The 26,879-nt window shown below is 45.1% G+C and overlaps 1 protein-coding gene and 1 non-coding gene across 14 annotated transcripts in view; one reads left to right on the forward strand and one right to left on the reverse strand.

Moving 5' to 3' along the window:
* Window positions 1-25,750, reverse strand: part of LOC110298075 (scavenger receptor cysteine-rich domain-containing protein DMBT1) — a 104,527-nt gene extending 78,777 nt beyond the window's left edge. For 11 of the 13 annotated variants that reach the window (XM_085841240.1, XM_085841239.1, XM_085841236.1 and 8 more), the window contains exons 1-9: window positions 25,603-25,750; window positions 22,973-22,999; window positions 18,294-18,326; window positions 16,163-16,486; window positions 13,641-13,667; window positions 12,801-12,830; window positions 10,509-10,541; window positions 3,601-3,633; window positions 1,576-1,899 (exon numbers count right to left, since the gene is read on the reverse strand). In XM_085841240.1, coding sequence (XP_085697366.1) covers window positions 1,576-1,899; window positions 3,601-3,633; window positions 10,509-10,541; window positions 12,801-12,830; window positions 13,641-13,667; window positions 16,163-16,486; window positions 18,294-18,326; window positions 22,973-22,999; window positions 25,603-25,663 — 892 coding nt within the window. In that variant the 5' untranslated portion in view covers window positions 25,664-25,750. The remainder of the gene's footprint in view (window positions 1-1,575; window positions 1,900-3,600; window positions 3,634-10,508; window positions 10,542-12,800; window positions 12,831-13,640; window positions 13,668-16,162; window positions 16,487-18,293; window positions 18,327-22,972; window positions 23,000-25,602) is intronic. The other 2 variants (XM_085841238.1, XM_085841241.1) reach the window with 2 other exon arrangements.
* On the forward strand, window positions 4,097-4,203 carry LOC115030347 (U6 spliceosomal RNA). Its single transcript, XR_003835925.1, has one exon. It is a non-coding gene; the product is annotated as a U6 spliceosomal RNA (small nuclear RNA).
* Window positions 25,751-26,879: the final 1,129 nt, after the last annotated feature.

Raw genomic sequence — 26,879 nt, forward strand, 5'->3', positions numbered from 1 at the left:
AACCAGGATGCATGCTGCGCACCAGGTCTCACAGTGGTAATTCCAACATTTGGAAATGAAGCTGGAGAAATAGTAAATCAAAGTCAGCAGCCTGGGTTAGCATATACATATACACATACATACACATACACATACAAACTTATCAGTAAGATAATCAACATAGAAAACAGTAAAGAACATGTAGGAACTGAAACATTCAGATGTCCAGATACAGAGGGCGATACTCTAAGAGCACCAGGAGAAAGTGTGGGGCTCTGAGGTGCCAGCCTGTCAACGTGGAGTTAGAGCCATGCAAAGCCTCAGCTACTCATTTTGAGTAGCATGCAGCAGTGGGATCTATGATGCCCAATGCTGTGTGCATAAAACCTACTAAACAGGGCGTGTCAGCCATGAATGTGCAAAGAGGAAAGTCCATGATCCAGGGAATGAATTTGGTGAGAACTCAGAGGGGTGAGGAGTGTGTGTCTTATCAATAATTCCCTAGTGTCAGAAGAAAAGCCTGACTCTACAATGAGCAGGAGAAGAGGGGACTCCAAGCTGTTGACAGTGACCCAAGCTGAGGGAGGCACAGACATCTGTGAGAAATAGAAGGGCACGTGAACGAAAGCACCTGAAGTTCACCTGGACACCCAGGGAAGACAGACTCAGTGTTTCTACAGATGTAGCTGAGGCTGATGTTCCAGGGTGGGTGCTGCCAGAGCAGACCATGAATGATACAGTTATTCATGAACTTCTACCATGTACTCCGTGCCCCAGGTGAGACCTGGTTTAATGCAGTTTACTAATAGCAAGTAAGAAAGTCATGACCACTTGCAGACATGACAGGAAACCAGGGTTCTATTTTACTGTGTAGGTAGTGGGCCAAAAGCACACTCAGTGTTGACTTGTTGACGATTCCAAGAACCACCCCCATGGTTAAAGGATTCTGTAGGACTCTAGCAATCCTCTCTGCCACATCCATGCCCAAATATTTCTTGTCAATTTACCTCATGAACATACTACATAGGACCTAACTGCCATGTCTACACCCCAACGTTCATGAATAACATTCCCAGTGTGTAATCATGATTGAGCTATTGAATCCGATCTGTGAGAACCCAGAACTATGCCGAGCCTGAGGGACTGAAGGAGTACTGATGCTTCCCCAGAAAATTCCTTCTGCAGGAGTTTCTGAGAAGGATTCTGTGAAACACTGGAAAAAGAACACTGAATTTGCTCACCTTGCTATGCCGTACAGCTTTGCCCTTCTGATAGTCCAAATTCAACAGAGAAACAGGATTCCAATACTCCAGACCAAAGCTGGATTACCCCTTGCAAGAGCACATGTATGCTGACCTTTGACCTTTCCCATGGGTAGGACTTGACATTGCATTTCCATTGCTTACCTCTCTCACATAAACTCTACACTCACTAGAGACTGAGAGCCTTGTGCAGGACCATGACTGAGAAAGGCATTGTCCTGGATAGTCACCAATCCTTACAAGGACCAGAATAGGCCAGAATGGAGTTCTAACAGCATTCATAGTGACCTGAGCTCATTGCTGTCAGGCAGATGTAATGATCACTGGGTCTTACCTGAACAGATGACTCCAGCATCTTCCTGATGTCCACAGTTATGAGAGAGCCAGCCTTGGTGAGAGCAGCTCCACAGATAGTTCTCATATCCTCCACAGGCCACGTCATCCATGACAATGGGCCCTGGGCCCTGTCCAAAGTACGCATTTCCCGGGGCAGATACGGCCCAGCCACAGCCCAGCTGCCTGCACACCACGTTGGCATCATTGATGTCCCAGCTGTCGTCACACACAGTACCCCAGGAACCCTGGTAAAGGATCTCTACTCGACCCCGACACCTGTCTCCTCCATTCACCAGCCTCACAGCCAAACTGTTTTCTGTTCCTGGAAAGACATGGTGGTTTCTCCATTGTTGATCCTGTGTGGATGATGAACCTTGTACACTTTGTGGGACGCTCACTCATGAACTTTAAAGCAATATGAGATATGAACACCTCCTGCTGCTGCATCCTGACCACACTGTCCTGTAAAGACCTGTACCCCCTCCCATTGCATACACTAGCAAGATTTTGCTTAAAGGACCCAGATATAGCTGTCTCTTGTCAGACTATGCAGGGGCCTAGCAAACACAGAAGTGGATGCTCACAGCCAGCTATTGGATGGATCACAAGGCCCCCAATGTAGGAGCTAGAGTAAGTACCCAAGGAGCTAAAGGGATCTGCAATCCTATAGGTGGAAGAACTATATGAACTAACCAGTACCCCCCCCCCGGAGCTCATGTCTCTAGCTGCATATGAATCAGAAGATGGCCTAGTCGGCCATCAGTGGAAAAAGAGGCCCATTGGTTTTGCAAAGCTTATATGCCCCAGTACAGGGGAACGCCAGGGCCAAGAAGTGGAGTGGAGGGGGGAGCATGTGGGGGACTTTTGGGATAGCATTGGAAATGTAAATGAAATAAATACCCAATAAAAAAAAAGACCTGTACCCTCTCACTTTGACTGTGAACCCTCACTACAATGTCACTACTTCTGTTCTAGACATGAGAACCAAATGGTCACCAGGATGCCTAGGTTCCTACACACTGTGTTGGCATGGGTTGAATCTGCCCTGGATGGTGACAAGATACCTTGTCTACCTACTCTCCCTTGTTCTTAAGGCCTTGGAGTACCATCCACTGTAGGATCAAAGAGAGAGAGGATGCAGAGCCCTCCCAACTCCTCACACAAGCACTGCACATGCACATATTCATCTCTATCCTGAACAAAGAAAAAGAGCAGTAAAAGAGAAGGTAGAGCAGGTAGTCTCTATGAGATACCAAAGGGGCAGAATGATAGCTTCCTCCCACAACAGAAGTTCATGGGCCCCTAGAAAGGCTCTCAACAGCTGCATACACACACAAGATGGAGAGTTACATCGAAATGCTATCAGGCCCAATGTAAAATTATTAACCAGAAGAAGGTGTTGGTCTACACTGCCCTAGGACCACATGACACAGTCCAAGACCTTCCTCTCTCTTTGAAATAAGGTTCCCAAGCTTTGTCACTGCTGGTCACTAAAACTACTGATGTGAACTTTTCATTAATGACAAAGTTCAACCCAACATGTTTATACAAGACAAATGTCTGCACCCAGCGTGCACTAAGACACAGCTTTCTCAACTGGGCACCCACTTGAAGTGAATCAGAATGGCGTCTCATAAGAGGTCATCAGTCTCATTATGTCACCCAACCTCTCTGGAAGGTTGTCTTATATTAATCACTCTAACCCCAGAGTCTCTTCTGACATAATACTAAATGTAGAGACCGGGGAGTTTTGGAACCCACTCCACTACTGACTTCTACACTCAGGGAGAGGGAAAGGTCAAGCCACAGCAGGCTGACTGACCCCCTCCACAGGCAGAGAAATACAGACAGTGACAGGGTTGCCAGGAGGGACGTCCTCAGGATCAGGAGGCATCCCCAACTCCTCTAAGTCTTCACAGCACACACCCACCACCCTATCCCCTAAGTGTTACAAGGAAGTCAATGCTGTGGATAAAATCAGCATTATGACCTACAGTGAGAGATTTATACAATCTTTTCTTACCTATTGGTGTATAATCAGGAGCAGTGGTTTGCTCTGTATGTCCATATACACATAAGGAAGAAAAATGAGAAACATGATGTTAAGTATCCATTCAGAAACACCAAGACATGCAAGTGCAGTCAATGTGCTGATGGGATGTGATTCAGGGTCTGTTCTGGGTAATGCTGTTTGACTTGACACTAATGAGAAATCTATGTAGTCTTCAGTTCTCCAAGTCTAAAAGGCTATTTTTATAGAAAGTTGAGTTCTCCAAGTCTCAAAGTCTATTTTTAGAGAAAGTGATAACCCATAGACCCTAGCTCTAACTTGCCTACATAGGACTTGCACTGAGCTCTAGGGAACCAGTACAAAAATGTTTCTCACACGTACACATGTAATTAATACTTCTTTTTTAATTACAATAGCTGGAAGATCAATATATTATGCACTAGCAGATGTGTGGAATGACTGTTTGCCTCATTTTTGTATGTGAATGTTGTTTTTAATTTTAGGTCTGGTGCTCGCTTCGGCAGCACATATACTAAAATTGGAACGATACAGAGAAGATTAGCATGGCCCCTGCGCAAGGATGACACGCAAATTCGTGAAGCGTTCCATATTTTTATGAGAATGAAGATTTTCAACTCAAAGGACCAGCAAACATCTTCAACAAAATTATAGAAGAAAACTTCCCAAATCTAAAGAAAGAGATGCCCATGAACATACAAGAAGCCTACAGAACTCCAAATAGACTGGACCAGAAAAGAAATACCTCCCGACACATAATAATCAGAACAACAAATGCTCTAAATAAAGATAGAATACTAAAAGCAGTAAGAGAAAAAGGCCAAGTAACATATAAAGGCAAGCCTATCAGAATTACACCAGATTTTTCACCAGAGACTATGAGAGCCAGAAGATCCTGGACGGATGTTATACAGACACTAAAAGAACACAAATTCCAGCCCAGGCTACTATACCCAGCCAAACTCTCAATTAACATAGATGGAGAAACCAAAGTATTCCACGACAAAACCAAATTCACGAATTATCTCTCCACGAATCCAGCCCTTCAAAGGATAATAACAGAAAAAACCAATACAAGGACAGGAACCATGCCCTAGAAACAACAAGAAGGTAATCCCTCAACAAACCTAAAAGAAGACAGCCACAAGAACAGAATGCCAACTTTAACAACAAAAATAACAGGAAACAACAATTACTTTTCCTTAATATCTCTTAATATCAATGGACTCAACTCCCCGATAAAAAGACATAGACTAACAAACTGGCTACACAAACAAGACCCAACATTTTGCTGCTTACAGGAAACTCATCTCAGAGAAAAAGATAGACACTACCTCAGAATGAAAGGCTGGAAAACAATTTTCCAAGCAAATGGTATGAAGAAACAAGCTGGAGTAGCCATTCTAATATCTGATAAGATTGACTTCCAACCCAAAGTCATCAAAAAAGACAGGGAGGGACACTTCATACTCATCAAAGGTAAAATCCTCCAAGAGGAACTATCAATCCTGAATATCTATGCTCCAAATACAAAGGCAGCCACATTCATTAAAGAAACTTTAGTAAATCTCAAAGCACACATTGCACCTCATACAATAATAGTGGGAGACTTCAACACACCACTTTCACCAATGGACAGATCATGGAAACAGAAACTAAACAGGGACACAGTGAAACTAACAGAAATTATGAATCAAATGGATCTGGCAGATATCTACAGAACATTCTATCCTAAAACAAAAGGATATACCTTCTTCTCAGCACCTCATGGTACCTTCTCCAAAATTGACCACATAATTGGTCACAAAACAGGCCTCAACAGATACAAAAATATTGAAATTGTCCCATGCATCCTATCAGATCACCATGGACTAAGGCTGATCTTCAATAACAAAATAAATAATAGAAAGCCAACCTTCACGTGGAAACTGAACAACACTCTTCTCAATGATACCTTGGTCAAGGAAGGAATAAAGAAAGAAATTAAGGACTTTTTAGAGTTCAATGAAAATGAAGCCACAACATACCCAAACTTATGGGACGCAATGAAAGCATTTCTAAGAGGAAAACTCATAGCTCTGAGTGCCTCCAAAAGGAAACTAGAGAGAGCACACATTAGCAGCTTGACAACATACCTAAAAGCACTAGAACAAAAGGAAGCAAATTCGCCCAAGAGGAGTAGACGGCAGGAAATTATCAAACTCAGGGGCGAAATCAACCAAGTGGAAACAAGAAAAACTATTCAAAGAATCAACCAATCAAGGAGCTGGTTCTTTGAGAAAATCAACAAGATAGATAAACCCTTAGCCAGACTCACTAGAGGGCACAGGGAAAGCATCCTAATTAACAAAATCAGAAATGAAAAAGGAGACATAACAACAGATCCTGAAGACATCCAAAACACCATCAGATCCTTCTACCAAAGGCTATACTCAACAAAACTGGAGAACCTGGATGAAATGGAGAAGTTCCTAGACAGATACCAGGTACCAAAGTTGAATCAAGATCAGGTTAATGATCTAAACAGCCCTATATCCCCCAAAGAAATAGAAGCAGTCATTAATAGTCTCCCAACTAAAAAAAGCCCAGGACCAGATGGGTTTAGTGCAGAGTTCTATCAGACCTTCAAAGAAGATCTAATCCCAGTTCTTCACAAACTATTCCACAAAATAGAAACAGAAGGTACTCTACCCAACTCATTCTATGAAGCCACAATTACTCTGATACCTAAACCACAAAAAGACCCAACAAAGATAGAAAACTTCAGACCAATATCCCTTATGAATATTGATGCAAAAATCCTCAATAAAGTTCTTGCTAACCGAATCCAAGAACACATCAAAACAATCATCCATCCTGACCAAGTAGGTTTCATCCCAGGGATGCAGGGATGGTTCAATATACGGAAATCCATCAACGTAATGCAGTATATAAACAAACTCAAAGACAAAAACCACATGGTCATCTCGTTAGATGCGGAAAAAGCATTTGACAAGATCCAACACCCATTCATGATAAAAGTCTTGGAAAGATCAGGAATTCAAGGCCCATACCTAAACATGATAAAAGCAATCTACAGCAAACCAGTAGCCAACATCAAAGTAAATGGTGAGAAGCTTGAAGCAATCCCTCTAAAATCAGGGACTAGACAAGGCTGTCCACTTTCTCCATACCTATTCAACATTGTACTTGAAGTCCTAGCCAGAGCAATTCGACAACAAAAGGAGATCAAAGGGATACAAATTGGAAAAGATGAAGTCAAAATATCACTCTTTGCAGATGATATGATAGTATATATAAGTGACCCTAAAAATTCCACCAGAGAACTCCTAAGCCTGATAAACAGCTTCGGTGAAGTAGCTGGATATAAAATTAACTCAAACAAATCAATGGCCTTTCTCTACACAAAGAATAAACAGGCTGAGAAAGAAATTAGGGAAACAACACCCTTCTCAATAGTCACAAATAATATAAAATATCTTGGCGTGACTCTAACTAAGGAAGTGAAAGATCTGTATAATAAAAACTTCAAGTCTCTGAAGAAAGAAATTATAGAAGATCTCAGAAGATGGAAAGATCTCCCATGCTCATGGATTGGCAGGATCAACATTGTAAAAATGGCTATCTTGCCAAAAGCAATCTACAGATTCAATGCAATCCCCATCAAAATTCCAAATCAATTCTTCAACGAATTAGAAAGTGCAATCTGCAAATTCATCTGGAATAACAAAAAACCTAGGATAGCAAAAACTCTTCTCAAGGATAAAAGAACCTCTGGTGGAATCACCATGCCGGACCTAAAGCTCTACTACAGAGCAATTGTGATAAAAACTGCATGGTACTGGTATAGTGACAGACAAATAGACCAATGGAATAGAATTGAAGACCTAGAAATGAACCCACACACCTATGGTCACTTGATCTTCGACAAGGGAGCTAAAAACATCCAGTGGAAGAAAGACAGCATTTTCAACAAATGGTGCTGGCACAACTGGTTGTTAACATGTAGAAGAATGCGAATCGATCCATTCCTATCTCCTTGTACTAAGGTCAAGTCTAAGTGGATCAAGGAACTTCACATAAAACCAGAGACACTGAAACTTATAGAGGAGAAAGTGGGGAAAAGCCTTGAAGATATGGGCACAGGGGAAAAATTCCTGAATAGAACAGTAATGGCTTGTGCTGTAAGATCGAGAATTGACAAGTGGGACCTCATGAAACTACAAAGCTTCTGCAAGGCTAAAGACACCATCAATAAGACAAAAAAACCACCAACAGATTGGGAAAGGATCTTCACCTATCCTAAATCAGACAAGGGACTAATATCCAATATATATAAAGAACTCAAGAAGGTGGACTCCAGAAAGTCAAATAACCCCATTAAAAAATGGGGCTCAGAACTGAACAAAGAATTCTCACCTGAGGAATACCGAATGGCAGAGAAGCACCTGAAAAAATGTTCAACATCCTTAATCATCAGGGAAATGCAAATCAAAACAACCCTGAGATTCCACCTCACACCAGTCAGAATGGCTAAGATCAAAAATTCAGGTGACAGCAGATGCTGGTGAGGATGTGGAGAAAGAGGAACACTTCTCCATTGTTGGTGGGATTGCAAGCTTGTACAACCACTCTGGAAATCAGTCTGGCGGTTCCTCAGAAAATTGGACATAGTACTACCGGAGGATCCAGCAATACCTCTCCTGGGCATATATCCAGAAGATGTCCCAACCGGTAAAAAGGACACATGCTCCACTATGTTCATAGCAGCCCTATTTATAATAGCCAGAAGCTGGAAAGAACCCAGATGTCCCTCAACAGAGGAATGGATACAGAAATTATGGTACATTTACACAATGGAGTACTACTCAGCTATTAAAAAGAATGAATTTATGAAATTCCTAGCCAAATGGATGGACCTGGAGGGCATCATCTTGAGTGAAGTAACACAATCACAAAAGAACTCACACAATATGTATTCACTGATAAGTGGATATTAGCCCAAAACTTAGGATACCCAAGATATAAGATACAATTTGCTAAACGCATGAAACTCAAGAAGAATGAAGACCAAAGTGTGGACACTGTGCACCTTCTTAGAATTGGGAACAAAACACCCAGGGAAGGAGTTACAGAGACAAAGTTCGTAGCTGTGATGAAAGGATGGACCATTTAGAGACTGCTGTATCCAGGGATCCATCCCATAATCAGCTTCTAAACGCTGACACCATTGCATACACTAGCAAGATTTTGCTGAAAGGACCCAAATATAGCTGTCTCTTGTGAGACGATGCCGGGGCCTAGCAAACACAGGAGTGGATGTTCACAGTCAGCTATTGGATGTATCACAGGGCTCCCAATGGAGAAGCTAGAGAAAGTACCCAAGGAGCTAAAGGGATCTGCAACCCTATTGTTGGAACAACATGATGTACTAACCAGAACCCCGGAGCTCTTGTCTCTAGCTGCATATGTATCGAAAGATGGCCTAGTCGGCCATCAATAGAAAGAGAGGCCCATTGGACTTGCAAACTTTATATGCCCCAATATAGGGGAATGCCAGGGCCAAAAGAATGGGAATGGGTGGGTAGGGAAGTGGGGGGCGCTATGGGGGACTTTTGGGATAGCATTGGAAATGTAATTGAGGAAAATATGTAATAAAAATATCAAAAATTAAAAAAAAAATTTTAGGTCTGTATGTCTAGATGTACCTAAAACTAAAGTGAAACTCAAGATCATACTAACTCAGCATCCTGAGTGGTACAATAGAGTGTAAGTGTGTGTGATTCAGTGTGTGTGTGTGTGTGTGTGTGTGTGTGATTCAGTGTGTGTGTTTGTCTGTCTGTCTGTCTGTTTGTATGCATGTGTATGTGCATATGTGTGTGAGACCTTTCTCATTGTTTTTTTACTGGTTTTAAAATGAATCTAATCTGTCCCTTTTAAATGAGACAGAAACTTCAAACATATGGTTAAGTTACTTTAAAAGAGCCCTGGCTCTTGGACAGAGTGCCTTCAGGAGTTGAATTGGTGCTGGGGATTGGAGTGAAGATAGGAAGGTATTATTCAACAGGCACCAAGCAACCAGCTCTGCGTAACCTTCAAAGGTCTCAGGATACAGAAAGAATTGACCTCTCCCCCACACAGCAGCTCCTGATATAAACAGAGTGGAATCTTGGGAAGGAATATGGCTTTAGTGAGAGTAAAGCCAGCCTCATCCTTGGGACACCTCATATTCCTAAGGAAAAGTGATGCCTGACACTGGGCCAATTGGATTCCTTACAAACCCTGGGCTGGCCAGAGGCACTGCTATGGAAACAGTTCTTGCTATGTCCTAAGATCAAAAAAATGCCAAGGAGAGAAGAAAGAGATTTTCTTTCCCAAAGCCCAGGCCATCAGAGTCTAAACTGTACTGATGTGCCACCAACACCTCTCATTGGAGGAACTCAGAGAGATGGAACAGGATATTTAATGTCCATGGTTGTGGACTGAGACATCCACGGTAGTTTTATAGGGCCTTAGACGAAAGGAAATGACCAGGGAATTGACTAAGTAGAGTTTTGATTTCCTCTCCAGGCACTGAAGTCAAAAATTCTGCTCCCTATACTGGCCAAGGTGTGGATGAAACATGGGGACCCTGGGGCACTGAGACTGGTCAATGGAATCCCTACAAACAAGACCTCCTTGGTGACCCTTGAAGGTGCCTCCTATGGCTGATCCTCCCCAACCTCCACAACTCAGGTCATAATTTATGGCATATATGCCCATATAGGCTTGACCTTACTGGGAAATTTCCCTGGGATCTGAGGACTCCACATGCTCTTCCTTCTGCCCATCTTCTGGGTCAGAGGTGAGCTTATGGGTTCTGGGGACAATAGGCCGCAGGGATACAACATAGCACAACTTACCTGCTGTGGTTTGTTCAGTTGGATAGAACACATCTGCAGAATGAGAGAGGAAGAATTCATTGGGTGTTGGTCCTCCATTGAGGAACCCAGAAGCAGGAGCTGCAGTCTCCTGTGCTAAAGGCCTTTCATCACTAGAAATGCTGTGATTCACTGTGGGATCTGGCACTGATCCTTCTTTAACTGGCTACTGACATGTCACCATGAGCATCTTCTGGCCTCACTCTCCTTCATCTCCTTGTCTATTCATTCCAAAAAACTATTCGGGTCCCCAACAGCCCCAATGTAGGCACAAAGTATTCAAACATCATTGGGATATCTCTGTAGTTCAGACAGAACCTCTCATAAACATTTGTTATCACTAAAACAGTCCTGAGAAAGTGGCTCCAAATAGCAAAAGAAGTGACTTCCAAAGATTACTGTGGAAGGACAAAATAAATAGTCACAGTGTGGCTGCTGGCAGAGCCATGTTCCTTTTAAGGGCCATTCTCAGGTGGGCTGTGATCACCACAGTCACACTATGTTTCCTGTGACATTGTTTATCTGGTTAAACCAGCAATTCACATGGGAACACATGTGCACACACATGCTCTCACTCTCTCTCTCTCTCTCTCTCTCTCTCTCCCTCACACACACACACACACTCACACACACTCACACACACACACACACACACACACACACACACTCACACACACACACACACACAGGGTGCTTCTGCATCCACTCCATCTTCATCAGGGTCAAGAGTGCAATGGAGTCCAACTAACAGGTGTCTTCTCTACAGCCCTCCAGCCTGTTCGCCCACTGTAAGGATACACATGACTGGGCAGGCAGCAGGCAGCATGGAGTGCTGGCCCTAAGTCTCTCACAGTTGAATCGGTGCTGTGTTGTGAGAGGAAACAGGCAGTAGCTGTGTGGTAGCAGGAAAGAACAGGTTCAGCCTCCTGACAGCAGGAGCCAATCTTGGATGTAGCTTTCAGTGGCTCCTTTGTGGTTGTAAGAACTCTGTGGTCTGAGAGTGAGAGGAAGTGGATGCAAGGTGAGGGGCTAAGACATTTGCTGTTGTTGGAGATCTTCAGAGGGTGCTATGAGGATTGGCAAAGGCCAACTGAGCCTTCAAGGTATTCCCAAAGAAGGCACAGGTCTGCAGGACACAATGTTACTGCCCTCTGCTGGTCACTCTCTGACTGGTCCCCCTAGAGAACTGCCAGCCTTGGTTTGGCCCTTCCTAGAAGTTGCTCAAAAATCATCCTCTGATGCCGGGCGTGGTGGCGCAAGCCTTTAATCCCAGCACTCGGGAGGCAGAGGCAGGCGGATTTCTGAGTTCGAGGCCAGCCTGGTCTACAAAGTGAGTGCCAGGACAGCCAGAGCTACACAGAGAAACCCTGTCTCGAAAAACCAAAAAAAAACAAAAAACAAAAAACAAAAAACAAAAAACAAAAAAAAAACAAAACAAAAAAAAAATCGTCCTCTGGATTCCCCGACATGTATATGTTCTCTTAAAAGCACATACTACCTGTAATCGCTGAGCATTGGTCATGTGCAATATCTTTAATTTTGGAAGGAAGAATCAGTGACTATATTCCACTAGCCCTTCTGACTCAAGGCTGAAGCTAATGTCACCCATCACATGACTGGGGGCAGAGAGAAGAATGACAGGGAAGGGTGGGGATTGGTAGGGTCTGCCCAGCAGTGTGACACCCATGTCTCTCATCTCTACTCCATCCCTGATTTCTGTGTCCATTGATTCAGTTGGATTCCTCCAGACAGCAGATACATCTCTAGCACCGGCAGGAATACTACCCGCAGCAGCAGGAGCCACAGCAGCAGCAGCAGCAGCAGCACTGGCCAGTTGTCCTAGTTATCTCCACTGTCAACAGAGCTCCAGCTAAGACATGTACAGGACTCTAAATCTGGGAGTTGCCCAGAACAGGATTAACTATAGCCCTGACTGTATGGATTTTCTTGATCGATAACTGTCAGAGCAAATCCAGCCCATTGTCCCTGGGCAATGTGAACCTGTGCTGTATAAGATGCTAGCTAAGCATGAGCCAGAAAGCCAGTAAGCTGGGCTGCTCCAAGGCCTCTGCTTCAGTTCCTGCCTCCAGCTGCCCACCTCAGGAACTGGCCTTGGCTTCACTCAGTGATGGGTGGTGACCTGTAAGCCCAACGGACCTGTCCTCCTCCAAGTTGCTTATGGTCAGTGTGTGATCACAGCAACAGGAATCAGAATCTCTCCCCATTTTATCAGTAACCCAAAGACAGAAACAAGAGTGAAGGAGATGGCCTTACCATTATTTGTCCCTCCTGGATTCCACCAGCCTTAATAAAGAAAAAGCTTAGCTTAGAATTGGATCCACCGTGTAGAGATGGTCTCATACAAGATACACTTAGCCTGAACTGCACTACACAGCCATGCCTTCTGAGAGGTTGGAGGTGGGGGTGGGAATCAGTGTTTCAGTTTGGCTATGTGCACTGCCCAGGATCTAGGCATAGAGGTGAACTACGCATCATGTCCAATGTGATAAAAACAAAAAAACAGCTGGACATGGTGGCAACATTTTGGAATCCTAGAACCTGGAAACTACAGACAAGAAGATCAGGAGTTCAAGGATACCCTTGCTAAAAAAGGCAAGTCTGAAGTTAGCCTGGGCTCTGTGGGTCTCAAAAAGAAATAAATAAACAAACCAATAGCAAACAAGTGATCCTACAACCTTGCTAACATTAAATTCTGATTAGGCTTGGGACAAGCCAGAGTTGGCCCAAGTGTGAAGAAGGCATGTTATCTTTTCATATCATCTGCCAACCACAGATCCCTGAGTCTTCTTCATGTCTCCTTGTCAGAGCTTCTTATAGAAGGACTGAATCCAAGACCTGCATTCAGATATTCTATTCGATTCTAACATAAACTGAAAATTGAGACCAGGGTAACATAAAATTGAAGACTATAACTGTCTTAGCACAGGGCCTTTTTTGCTATAGCTGGCAGGAGTTTCTATTGTCATTACCGTCCAGATGGGACACTATATATTTCATCCTAGTGTCATTTATTACTATGTAGTGGGCCAGCCTCTATCACAATATAGGAGGAAGTTATACACTGATACAAGTCCATATTTTCAATGTACTTACCAGGTGTGGGACTGCTTGTTTGAGAATCTGTGAAAGGAATAAAAACAAATTCAGACTGTGTGTTTCACCCACAAGGATCATGGCAAAAATCCTTTCTAAAGGGATAGTTTCCACACATATTCTTTGTGGGCTTCACCCCAAAGACAAAACTTAAATACCTAGGTACCTTTATCATTGGTCAAAAGAGCAAGATAGTCTTTGTAGTATTCCAGTTGGCCCTCTGTACCCATAGGCTACTTCACAAATTACATAAGTGGTAAATCAGAAACATTAAAGAATATCAGCCTGCCCCTGTATTATTGAGCATGAAAACCTTTCCCTCTTGCCATACTCTCATGAGCAATGTGGTACAGCACTGAGTCACACAAGGCTGATATTCTATGAGGGACTAGATCTGGGATGACTGGAAGGACACAGGAGGGTGTCTGTGGGTCACACACCAGTTGATAAAAGACTTGAGTGTCAGATGCTTTGGGTAGAAGCAAAGAAGTTCTTGGAACCCATTTCCTTTGCATGTGAGACTATATGTGTGTGTTTCTGTGTATTTATCACTATGTATGTTTGTGTGTCTCTGTCCATCCAAGTATCTATGTATGTATGTGTGTGTCATTTGTCTCAGTTTCTGTCTGAGTGTCAGTGTGTGTGTGTGTGTGTGTGTGTGAGTGTGCGTGTGCGTGTGTGTGTGTGTGTGTGTGTGTGTGTGTGTGTGTGTCTTTAAAAGTGTAAACCAGATAGGGACTTTTGAAGGTGACAGTGCCCCTAGAACTTAAAAGAACAGTTAGAATAAACCAAGTAGAGTCTGGTGAGGGACAGGACAAAGGAGATCTGCTCCAGGACATCATAGTATCTGCAGTGAGCTGCCTGAGGCTTTAGGGGGCGCTGTTGGAACATGGTTATGGCAAGCACACTAGGGTAGACTGAGTGAACTGCAGTACCCTGTATAAGAAGAAATGAAACCAGGATGTATGCTGGGCACCGGGGCTCACTGAGGTAATCCCAGCATTGGGAAATGAGGATGGAGACTTCATAGCTCAAGGACAGCAGCCTGGGTTATACATATACTAATATACTGATATACTTATTTATCAGTAAGATAATCAATGTAGAAAACAGGAACGAACATGTAGGAACTGAAGCATTCAGATGTCCAGATGCAGAGGAAGATACTCTAAGAGCACCAGGAGACAGTGGAGCGCTCTGAGGTACCAGTCTGCCCACTTGGGGTTAGCACTATGCAAAACCTCAGGCCATCCAGTTTTAGTAGCATGCAGCAGTGGGGTCTATGATGCCCAATGCTGTGTGCATAAAACATACCAGACAGGTCCTGTCAGCCATGAATGTGCAAAGAGGAAAGTCCATGACCCAGCGTATGAATTTGGTGAAAACTCAGAGGGGTGAGGAGTGTGTGTTTTATCAATAATGCCCTAGTGTCAGAAGAAAAAGCATGACTCTAATAATGAGCAGGAGAAGAGGGGACTCCAAGCTGTTGACATTGACCTGAGCAAGGGGAGGCACAGACATTTGTGAGAAATAGAAGGACACGTGAACGAAAGCACCTGAAGTTCACCTGGACACCCAGGGAAGACAGACTCAGTGTTTCTACAGATGTAGCTGAGGCTGATGTTCCAGGGTGGGTGCTGCCAGAGCAGACCATGAATGATACAGTTACTCATGAACTTCTACCATGTACTCCGTGCCCCAGGTGGGACCTGGTTTAATGCAGTTTACTAATAGCAAGTAAGAAAGTCATGACCACTTGCAGACATGACAGGAAACCAGGGTTCTATTTTACTGTGTAGGTAGTGGGCCAAAAGCACACTCAGTGTTGACTTGTTGATGATTCAAAGAACCACACCCATGGTTAAAGGATTCTGTAGGACTCTAGCAATCCTCTCTGCTACATCCATGCCCAAATATTTCTTGTCAATTTACCTCATGAACATACTACCAAGGACCTAACTGCCATGTCTACACCCCAACATTCATGAATAACATTCCCAGTGTGTTATCATGATTGAGCTATTGAATCCAATTTGTGAGAACCCAGAACTCTGCAGAGCTTGAGGGACTGAAGGAGTTACTGAAGCTTGCCCAGAAGAGTCCTTCTGCAGGACTTTCTGAGAAGGATTCTGTGAAACACTGGAAAAAGATCACTGAATTTGCTCACCTTGCTATGCCGTACAGCTTTGCCCTTCTGATAGTCCAAATTCAACAGAGAAACAGGATTCCAATACTCCAGACCAAAGCTGGATTACCCCTTGCAAGAGCACATGTATGCTGACCTTTGACCTTTCCCATAGGTAGGACTTGACATTGCATTTCCATGGCTTACCTCTCTCACATAAACTGAAGCCTCACTAGAGACTGAGAGTCTTGTTCAGGACCATGACTGAGAAGGGCATTGTCCTGGATAGTCACCAATCCTTACAAGGACCAGAATAGGCCAGAATGGAGTTCTAACAGCATTCATAGTGACCTAAGCTCATTGCTGTCAGGCAGATGTAATGATCACTGGGTCTTACCTGAACAGATGACTCCAGCATCCTCATGGTGTCCACAGTTATGAGAGAGCCAGCCTCGGTGGGAACATCTCCACAGATAGTCCTCATATCCTCCACAGGCCACGTCATCCAGGACAATGGGCCCTGGGCCCTGTCCAAAGTAGGCATTTCCTGGAGCAGACACGGCCCAGCCACAGCCCAGCTGCCTGCACACCACGTTGGCATCATTGATGTCCCAGCTGTCGTCACACACAGTACCCCAGGAACCCTGGTAAAGGATCTCCACTCGACCCTGACACCTGTCTCCTCCATTCACCAGCCTCACAGCCAAACCAGAATCTGTTCCTGGAAAGACATGATGGTTTCTGCATTGTTGGTCCTGTGGCGCTTGTACACTTGGTGACAGCTCCCTCATGAACTTTAAAGCAATATGGGATATGAACACCTCCTGCTGCTGAATCCTGGCCACACTGTCCTGTAAAGTTCTGTACCCTCTCACTTTGCTGTGAACCCTCACTACAATGCTCTCTACTTCTGTCCTAGACATGAGGGTCATGTTTGTCACCAGGATGAACAGATTTCTGCAAACTGTGTTGGCATAGGTTGAATCTGCCCAGGATGGTGACAAGATACCCACTCTACCTTGTACCTATGGCCTTGGAGTGCCGTGTACTGTAGAAACAAGATTATTTCAAGGAGAGAGAGGATGCAGACCTCTCCCAACTCCTCACACACACTGCACATGAGCACATTACTCTCTACCTTGATCCATACCTGTCAGCAGTAAATGAGAAGGCATAGCTGGTTGGTCTAAAATAGACCAAAGGGGCTGAAAGATGATCCTACCATCAAAAGAGTACATGGCAAAGGCTCTCAACAGCTGCTTACATATACATGGTTGAGAGTTTACATTAGAATTGCTTTCAGGCCTAATACAAAATTATATACCTGAATGATCTAACTGTCCCCTACTGTCCTGGATCACATGACTGCCTCAGGTACCCTAGGCTAGACTGAAACTCAACATCCTACTAGCTCAGCATCATGAGTGGTAGAATATTGTATGTGTTCCTACACTCACAGATGTGTGTGTGTTGTCTATGTGTGGTTGTGTGTGTTATGTATGTGTGTGTGGCTGTGTATATGTGTGTGTGACCATGCTCATTATTGTTTTACTGCTTTGGAAATTGATCTGTCCTCTTTAAATGAGACACAAACCTCAAACATATGTTTAAATTACTTCAAAAGAGCCCTGGCTCTCAGACACAGTGCCTTCAAGAGTAGACTTGGTGCTGGAGATTGGAGTGATGATATCAAGACATTAACCCACTGGCACCAAGCAACCAGCTCTGTGTAACCTTCAAAGGTCTCAGGATACAGAAAGAATTGACCTCTCCCCACACAGCAGCTCCTGATATAAACTGGGTGGAATCTTGGGAAGGAATATGGCTTTAGTGAGAGTAAAGCCAGCCTCATACTTGGGACTCCTCATATTCCTAAGGATATGTGATGCCTGACACTGGGCCAATTGGATTCCTTACAAACCCTGGGCTGGCCAGAGGCACTGCTATGGAAACAGTTCTTGCTGTGTCCTAGGATCAAAAAATGCCAAGGAGAGAAGAAAGAGATTTTCTTTCCCAAAGCCCAGGCCATCAGAGACTAAACTGTACTGGTGTGCCACCAACACCACTCATTGGAGGAACTCAGAGAGATGGAACAGGATATTTAATGTCCCAGGATGGGGGTCCAGGCATCCAGCATAGCTTTATAAGGCCTTAGACGAAAGGAAATGACAAGGGCATTGGCTAAGCAGAGTTTTGATTTCCTCTCCAGGCACTGAAGTCAGAAATTCTGCTCCCTACACTGGCCAAGGTGTGGATGAAACATAGGGACCTCGGGGCACTGAGACTGGTCAATGGAATCCCTACAAACAAGACCTCCTTGGTGATCCTTAGAGATACCTCCTCTGGCTGATCCTCCCCAACCTCCACAACTCAGGGCCATAATCCATGGTATATATGCCCATATAGGCCTGACCTTACTGGGAGCTAAGGACTTCACATGCTCTTCCTTCTGCCCATCTTCTGATAGGAGGTGAGTGTGGGGGTTCTGGGGACAATAGGCCACAGGGATACAACATAGCACAACTTACCTGCTGTGCTTTGTTCAGCTGTATAGGACACTTCTGCAGAACGAGAAAGAAAGAGTTCATTGGGTGTTGGTCCTCCCTTGAGGAACCCAGAGGCAGGAGCTGCAGTCTCCTGTGTTAAAGGTCTTTCATCACTAGAAATGCTGTAATGCACTGTGGGATCTGACACTGATCCTTCTTTAACTGGCTACTGAGATGTCACCATGAGCATCTTCTGGCCTCGCTCTCCTTCATCTCTTTGTCTATTCATTCCAAAAAAACTATCCGGTTCCCCAACAGCCCCAATGTAGGCACACAGCATCCAAAAGTCATTGGGATATCTTTGTAGTTCAGACATAACCTCTCATTGTAAACATTTGCCATCGCTGAAACAGTCCTGAGAAAGTGGCTCTAACTAGCAAAAGAGGTGACTTCCAGGGACTATTCTGGAAGGGCAGATAAAGCCTCTCACAGTGTGGCTGCTGGCAGGACCATGGTCCTGAGAATAAGTGCCATTCTCAGGTGGCCTGTTGATCCACTCAGTCACTCTTTGTTTCCTGTGACATGTGCACAGTCCAGGATACAAAAAACTGCCTACCAGTGGTTAAACTAGAAATCTTCTTGGCTACATACAATGGACTGCAACCCTGGGTGCCTTCTTCGTAGATTAAAGGCTGCCTTTATTTGAATGGATACCAACATCATATAATCAACAGCAGCTATTTCATGGGATTTGCTCAGTTGGATTAGGGAGAATTTGTCACCCTCAAGATGGTGTGTTTCTGTTTATCATGTAATCTCCAATAGAGAGGACATATGGGCCACTCGTTGCTTTGCGTTTGCTTTATACAATTAGGTGGTAAGGACCAGCAGTCGCCTTATCCTCTTCAGGGTCAAGGATGATCTTGACCAGTCATCACTGAGTGATGGTGTCAGTGAGCTCTGACGAGACAGAAGCTAAAATCTGTCTTCACCACCTCCCAGTTTGGAACTTCTCAGCACTCAATGTCATCATCTATGAACAGAGACTGCAATATAGAGCCTCTGACATTAAATAAGGTATGACTCATAGCAGAAGCAGCCACAAGCTGTGTGAGTACATGCACACACACACATACAGGCAGACATGTGTGCACACACACAATCACAATGTTGCCTAGGCATATAGTGCAACATCTAGAGGTCACAACAACACTACCTGAGCACACGACTCCAGCGTCTTCCCTGTGGCCACAGTCATGGTTGTACCACCCGTCATGTTGACAGCTGGACAGGTAGGATTCCCATCCTGAGCAGTGCACAGCTCCCAAGAGAATGTTCCCTGAGCCCTCTCCAAAATGGGCCCCTCCTGGTGCTGACACAGAATGGCCACAGCCGAGCTGTCGACAGACGACATCTGCATCCTGGGTGTCCCAGCTGTCATCACACACGGTGCCCCAGGAGCCTTGGTACAGGACCTCCACCCGGCCCTGACAGCGGTCACTGCCATTCACCAGCCTCAGAGGCAAACCTGCATTGACACAGCGGGAACTGCTCTCTTGGCATGCTGGGCTCTGTGGCTTCTGTGTCCTGCGCCAACACCACCATGTACACTCTCCTCCCCTGGCCTGCAGTGCTGTCTTACTTGTCATTCCCCACCCTAGGAGCCAAAAGGTTACTTTCTACATCATCTTCCTAGTATCCTCTTCCCCATATCCTCTGGAAACTTCCTAGACAAGGGTATCTCAAGGTCACCTCTTTAGTCCTTATTTAGCCCTGACAGTCTGTAGAACTCCAGACTCACACTGGATATCACTCCATCAGTCTCCAGGATATCCAGGTCAACTACTCTAAACTCAGTATTTCATTGGGATCTTTGATGCCACCGTGCACAGCCACAAGTGTGCTGGAACTCGGACATCACATTTGATGTCTGTTTCTTTCCACCTTCACTCTCAGTTCTCACTAAGGCTCACCCACTAGGCTGTACCTCTCTCCTCTCCAACCTGCCCTGCTCTGTGACCTCTCTGTGACATCCCCACTCAACTTTGCCTCTGTCTAGCTCTTATCTAATGCTGCTTATCACAGACCTGCCCAGACTCTCTGAAGTCACGCCCAGGGCTGTCCTGAAGACCCACCCATGACCAGTAGCTGCTCCTTAAGTTTTATTTTGACAAAACACCTATATATTTTAGTCACTTCCCTGTCCCAAACTGCTTTCTCAAAGTCCAGGAATGATGGTTCACACCTTTAATCCCTGCACTACTGGGACACAATCAGGTAGGTTTATGCAAATCAAGGTCTACATGGTCTGCATGAGGAATTCCAACCAGGGCTACATGGTGAGACTCTGTCTCTCTGTCTGTCTCTCTGTCTCTCTCTCTCTCTGTCTCTCTCTCTCTCTCTGTCTCTCTCTCTCTCTGTCTCTCTCTCTCTCTGTCTCTCTCTCTCTGTCTCTCTCTCTCTCTCTCACACACACACACACTCACACACACACACACACACTCACACACACACTCACACACACACTCACACACACACACACACACACAGGGTGCTTCTGCATCCACTCCATCTTCATCAGGGTCAAGGGTGCAATGGAGTCCATCTAACAGGAGTCTTCCCTCCAGCCCTCCAGCCTACTCTCCCACTGTAAGGATGCACATGACTGGGCAGGCAGCATGCTTCTGTGTGGAGTGCTGGCCTTATGTCTCTCACAATTAAATCTGTGCTGTGTTGTAAGAGGAAACAGACAGCGGCTATGTGATAGCAGGAAAAAACAGGTTTGGCATCCTGACAGCAGGAGCCCATTCTGGGTGTACCCTTCGGTGGCTCCTTTGTGGTTGTGAGAACTCTGTGGTCTGAGAGTGAGAGGCTGGAGTGGAGGCAAGGTAAGAGAATCAGACAGTTGCTGTTATTGGAGATCTTCAGAGGGTGCTATGGGGATTGGCGAAGGAAACCTGAACCTTCCAAGGTGTTCCCAAAGAAGGCCCTGTGTATGCAGGACGCAAACTTACTACCCACTGCTGGTCACTCTCTGATTGGTCCCACTAGAGAATTGCCAGCCTTGGTTTGTTCCTTTCTGGGAGTTGGTCAAAAAGCTTTCCCTGGAATTCCTGCCAAGAAGGTATTGTGATAATATCACATATTACCTATAATATCTGAGCATTGATTATGTGCAATATTTAATTTTGGAAGAAAGAAACAGTGACTGTTTTTCACTAGCCCTACAGACAGGAGGCTAAAGCTAAGTTCACCCATCACGTGACTGAGGGCAGAGAGAAGAATGAAGGGGAAGGGTGGGGATTGGTGGGGTATATCCAACAGCTTGATACCCACATCTCTCCTCTCTACTCCACCCCTGACTTCTGTGCCCAACGATTTTGTTGGGTTCTCCCCGAGCAGCAGCAGCAATGCTGGCTATTTGTCCTCGTTATCTCCACTATCGACATGGCTCCAACTAAGTCATGTAAAGGACTCACAATCTGGGAGTTGCCCAGATCAGAATTGCCTGTGGCCCTGTCTGTGTGGATTGGTTTGATGGATAATTGTCAGGGCAAGGGCAGCCCACTGTCCTTGGGCAGGTGAGCCTGTGCTGTATAAGACACTAGCTAAGCATGTGTCAGAAAGCCAGCAAACAGGGCTTCTCCATGGCCTCTGCTTCAGTTCCTGCCTCCAGGTCCTGCCCTGGTTTCACTCAATGATGAATGGTGAGCTGTAAGCCAAAGAGACCTTCCCTCCTCCAAGTTGCTTAGAGCCTGTGTGTGATCACAGCAACAGGAAGCAGATTCAACCCCTAGTCCATCAGTAGCCCAAAGCCAGAAACAAGAGGGAAGGAGAAGGCCTTCTCTCTTAGTTATTTGTCCCCTACACTCCCTGGGTTCCACCAACCTTAAAAAAGACAAAGCTCAGCTTAGAATTGAATCCACCTCTTAGATATAGTCTCATACAGGGTACAAGGTTAGCCTCGAATGCACTCATTCCCCTGGGAATTGGGGGTTGGGGGTGGATCGGTGTTTCAGTTTTATCTATGTGCACTACCCAAGGTCTTGATAAATAATTTTTTTTTTTTTGCAAAAGGAGATAAAAGCTAGGGGGTTGGAGGTGAATTTTATGTCATTTCAAATGTGACAAGAGTTGGGGGAATGGTGACACAATTCTAGATTCTTACAACCTGGAAACTCCAGGCAAGAAGATCATGAGTTCGAGGGTAACATTGCCTTCACAGCATGTCTGAGGTTAGCCTGGGCTAGGTGGGTCTCAAAATAGAGTAAATAAACCAATGGCAAGCAAATGGTCCTATACTCTTGTTAACATCGGATTCTGATTCGTCTTAGTTCAAGCAGGAGTTGGTCCAAGTGTGAAGAAGGCAAGTTATTCTTATATATCATCTGCCAACCACCGATCCCTGAGTTTGCTTCATGTCTCCTTGTCAGAACTTCTTGCGCCAGGACCGAATCCAAGGCCTGCATTTAGATATTCTATTTGATTCTAACATAAAATGTAATATGAGGCAGGAGCAACATAAAATTGTACACTGCAGTTGTCTTAACACAGGGTCCTTTATGCTCTAGCTGTCAGGAGTTTCTATTGTCATTACCATCTACATGAGACACTATATATTTCATCCTAGTGTCATTTATTACCATGTATTGAGGCAGTGTCTATCATGACGTCGGGGGATATTATACACTGATACAGGTCCATATTTTCAAAGTACTTACCATCTGTGGAAGCAGTTGTTTGCAATGCTGTGAAAGAAACAAAAGCAAATTCAGGTTCTGTGTTTCATGTACAGGATCCTGGCAAAAACCTTCCTTGGAAGCAAGGACATACCAGGAACACCTGAGGTCACCTTCACCAACTCCTTTTACACCTTTGCTGTGTGGGCCCCTCAAAGCCCAAACTCAAACACCAAGGTTCCATTTTCATGGTCAAAACAATGAAATAATCTTAGTATATTCCAGTTGGCCCCTCTGTACCCATAGGCTCCTTCACAAATTACACAGGTGGTGAATCAAAAATATAAAGAAAAAAGCCTGCCCCTGTATTATTGAACATGAAAACCTTCCCTCTTGCCGTCCTCACATGAGCAATGTGGTATAGCACTGAGTCACACAAGGCTGATATTCTATGAGGGGCTAGATCTGGGGTGACTGGAAGGACACAAGAGGGTGTCTGTGGGTCACACACCAGTTGATAAAAGACTTGAGTGTTAGACGCTTTGGGTAGAAGCAAGGAAGTTCCTAAAACCCATTGTCTTTGGAAACGGAGAGATGATTGCTCAGGAATGGTGAGAATGTGGTTAATGTTCGAATTGCTCCCAAGTCCCGTCTTCCTAGAGATGCTCCAAGACCCATACTACCCTAAGGAAGTCACATGTGGATAAAACATTAGAAAATTGCTCCAAATGGGGCATGACCATCTTAAGACTTATTCTACCTGCTAGTCCGACGGGGTGGTCGGTGGGAGGTGTCTCATTCCCTTACTCTGTAGAACAGAGCATGCCACCCCATTTGCAAAGGAGTAAATTGGGTTTTACTGCAGGAGAGGGTTTGTCCCAACAGTGTCCTTGGGTCTGCCATTGACCAACAGCAATGCCTCAGCCTCTCTCCTGCCCAGCATGACCTGTGCACCTGACTCTGTCCACAGATGACACTGAGGTCACACATGCAGCTCCCTCTGCTCCCTGCCTGGAGCAGCCATGGCTTAATCTGGCCTAGCTGTTACTTCAGTGCCATCAGGCCTTACTCCAGGTTCAAATTCTAGCCCAGCTCCCATATAGCCAATCTCCTGAGTCTTGGTGTCCCTCATCTGAACTATGGTGCCTAACTTTGGGGTGTTTCCTGGCTTGAATTAGAGAAGAAGCTCAAGTGGAAGAAGGTCAGTTCCCCCTCTGTATGCTGAAGCCACGGCATGCATACCTGTATGTAAGCACACATGAAGGGCTAGCATGCATACTTGTATGTAAGCACACATGAAGGGCTAGTATGCATACCTGTATGTAAGCACACATGAAGGGCTAGCATGCATACCTGTATGTAAGCACACATGTAGCATCATGTTAAAAAGACAAACTCCCTCAGCCCCATAGCACTACTGCCTTTGTTTCTTTGTGGATAAGGGCACGGCTGTCTGCCCCCCAAGGACTATGGTGATTCCAGGTCACTGGGCAAGGACAGAGCAAGTCTGTCACCCTGAAAGCTGGCCTTGCCTCCCATTTCACACTCTCCAAGAAGACAGACAGCCTGACTAGTTCTAGGCTGCCTCAGTCTAGGACCCCTTGGTCAGCAGTGCACGCCTGAGGATTTGGTCTTGGGGTGATGTTCTCGTAAAAGCCATGCCCCAAATGAGTCTTCATCTCACCCAGCCTGGGGAGAGTGAGCATTCTGGAATTCATCTGATAATCTTGCCTAAGAACCTAGCCATAGAGGCTCCAAAGGGAGAAAGAAAAAAACAGGGTGTGTGAAGAAGAAATAAAGAGAAGAGGAAGGGAAAGAGGAGGGAGGGAAAGAGGGTGGAAAGAAAAAAAGAACTGTGGGAAAGAGATGAGAGATAGGATAACCAGGAAAGGGAAAGGTGGAGAGGAGAGAGACGGAGACAGAAACAAAGAGACAGACAGACAGACAGACAGACAGATAAATAGACACAGAGAGGCAGAGAAAAGAGAAGGACAAACAAAAAACAGAGAGACAGAAAGAGACAGACAGAGGGAAAGGGAGAGCATACAGTCAGAGAGAAGGAGATGGGACACACAGGGTGTCCTCTGTGAGATGACACATTCAGCCATATGGAGGACTGACCAGGTAAGTCTTCCCTGCTCATCACTTGACACTCTGAGAACACGAAACAGTGTTGGAGTGACTGAGCTGCAAGCAAGTGACTGGCACACTAACACCATCCTGTCTGCCGATCCCTTAACCTGGCTTTGCTCAGCAAATATTGGTCACAGAGCCAGACAGAAAAGAAGGCACATGCAGAACATCAATGCAAGCTCATCTCCTTCCAGTTTCACAGCACCGGACCTATGTATTTAGCAAGTCCTCTTCCTAATTCCCATAAGCCTTTCCTGAGGCTGGGGACTTCAGTCAATCATTTCCTTCACTGAACGACTCCCTGAGAACACCAACAGAATGCCTGGCTTCTTCCCTGCCGCCACCTCTTCTACCTCTCAGGAAGACATGGGGCAAAAAGGAAAGCACACACCTCCACACACTTACAAATATTTACAGCTATTAGCAAAGAGCCTCCTTGAGACGGACAGTCACACAACCATGAACAAATTCATCCAACCCACCAGGACTGAGGTTTGCAGAAGCACAATTCATGACTATAAATAAATGAGACGAAATACCTGTAGACAGGATTTGACCCCACAAAAGACATATTTCAAAGATAACAGTGGAGATCCCCATTGTGCCGGTTCCTCTCGATTTGAGTAGAAATTCCTTGACATTTATAAGTGCCTGGGTGGAAAGAGGTGTGCCCTCTTGGGTGGTGTGCTTCTATTGCTACTATAAATCAATATGACGGAAGTGGGGAACTTTGTTAACAGTTTGTCTAATCCGTGGGAACAAGGTTAGGTGTGTTTGATTGATTGTGGTAGGAACAAACTGGCTGTTGCCCAATGTAGAAGGCCTGACTTCAGTGATAAAATTTCCTTCTTGATGAGCATCGAAGACTCCCAGTGGCTCCCTGAACATGGCCTTGATTTTTATCTTGGAGAGTCCAAGCAACTTATGGGAAGCAGGATGTGGGCTGCTGGGCAAATAAGAGACATGGTGCCAAGGGGAAGGCATATGTTCAGGATGGTTTATACTGGCATGCTATCCTCCTAGTTAGCTCTTGAGGGTATCACCAAGGCTCAGAGGACTGAGAATCCCCTTGCACACTGACTAAAAGTAGAAGGCATGAAGAACTGGTCCACTCAGACCATGCACCCGTCCCAACGTCTACCAGATGATCCCCCAACATCTTCATCTCAGCTGAGAAATCCCTGGCCTTAAACCAAACAACTCCCCAACCATCTTACCTTGCTTCCATTTCTTGTCCTCGGCAATCACACGGTATGATGCTCAGATTTTGGGAAAGCCATGGAACTTGCCCCTTGTTTCTGTCTTAGGTTCTAATTCTCCTTCTTGGGTTTATGAAGTAAATGTTCCCAAACTCTTTGGGACACTCCAGTTTGTGTTCCAGGATTCTGATAGACCCGCTGAAGACTCTGAGAAGGTTGCTTGACACTTGTAAGATAGTCTCTGTGGTGGAATGAGCTGGTAAGAAGCAGCTAGCTCAGCAGAATTGACTGTTTTCTGGCCTGGTGAGTAGGGTCTTGCCACATAAGACCTTGGAGTACCTTGCTTCCTTTACCTTGTCCCATTAACCCACAGTCTCTGTCACTTGATTCTAGTGGGATGCTGTGAAGTCATCTTTAGGGACTGAGACTCTGCCTCTAATTTCATCCAAAGACAAGCTACATTCCAGATTTGGCTTCTGTGCTGACCAGGGTCCTCAGACAGTGGGGACAGCTCTTTCAGAGAGGTCCTCCTTCACAGGATTGCACCATCACCCACGGCAGACTTTGAAGTAAAACTTGATCCTCAGACGTCCAACTGCACTAATTACACTGCTCAG

This window comes from Mus caroli, unplaced genomic scaffold (genome assembly GCF_978045245.1).
Source record: "Mus caroli unplaced genomic scaffold, Mus_caroli_1 scaffold_8, whole genome shotgun sequence".
Lineage (NCBI taxonomy): Eukaryota > Metazoa > Chordata > Mammalia > Rodentia > Muridae > Mus > Mus caroli.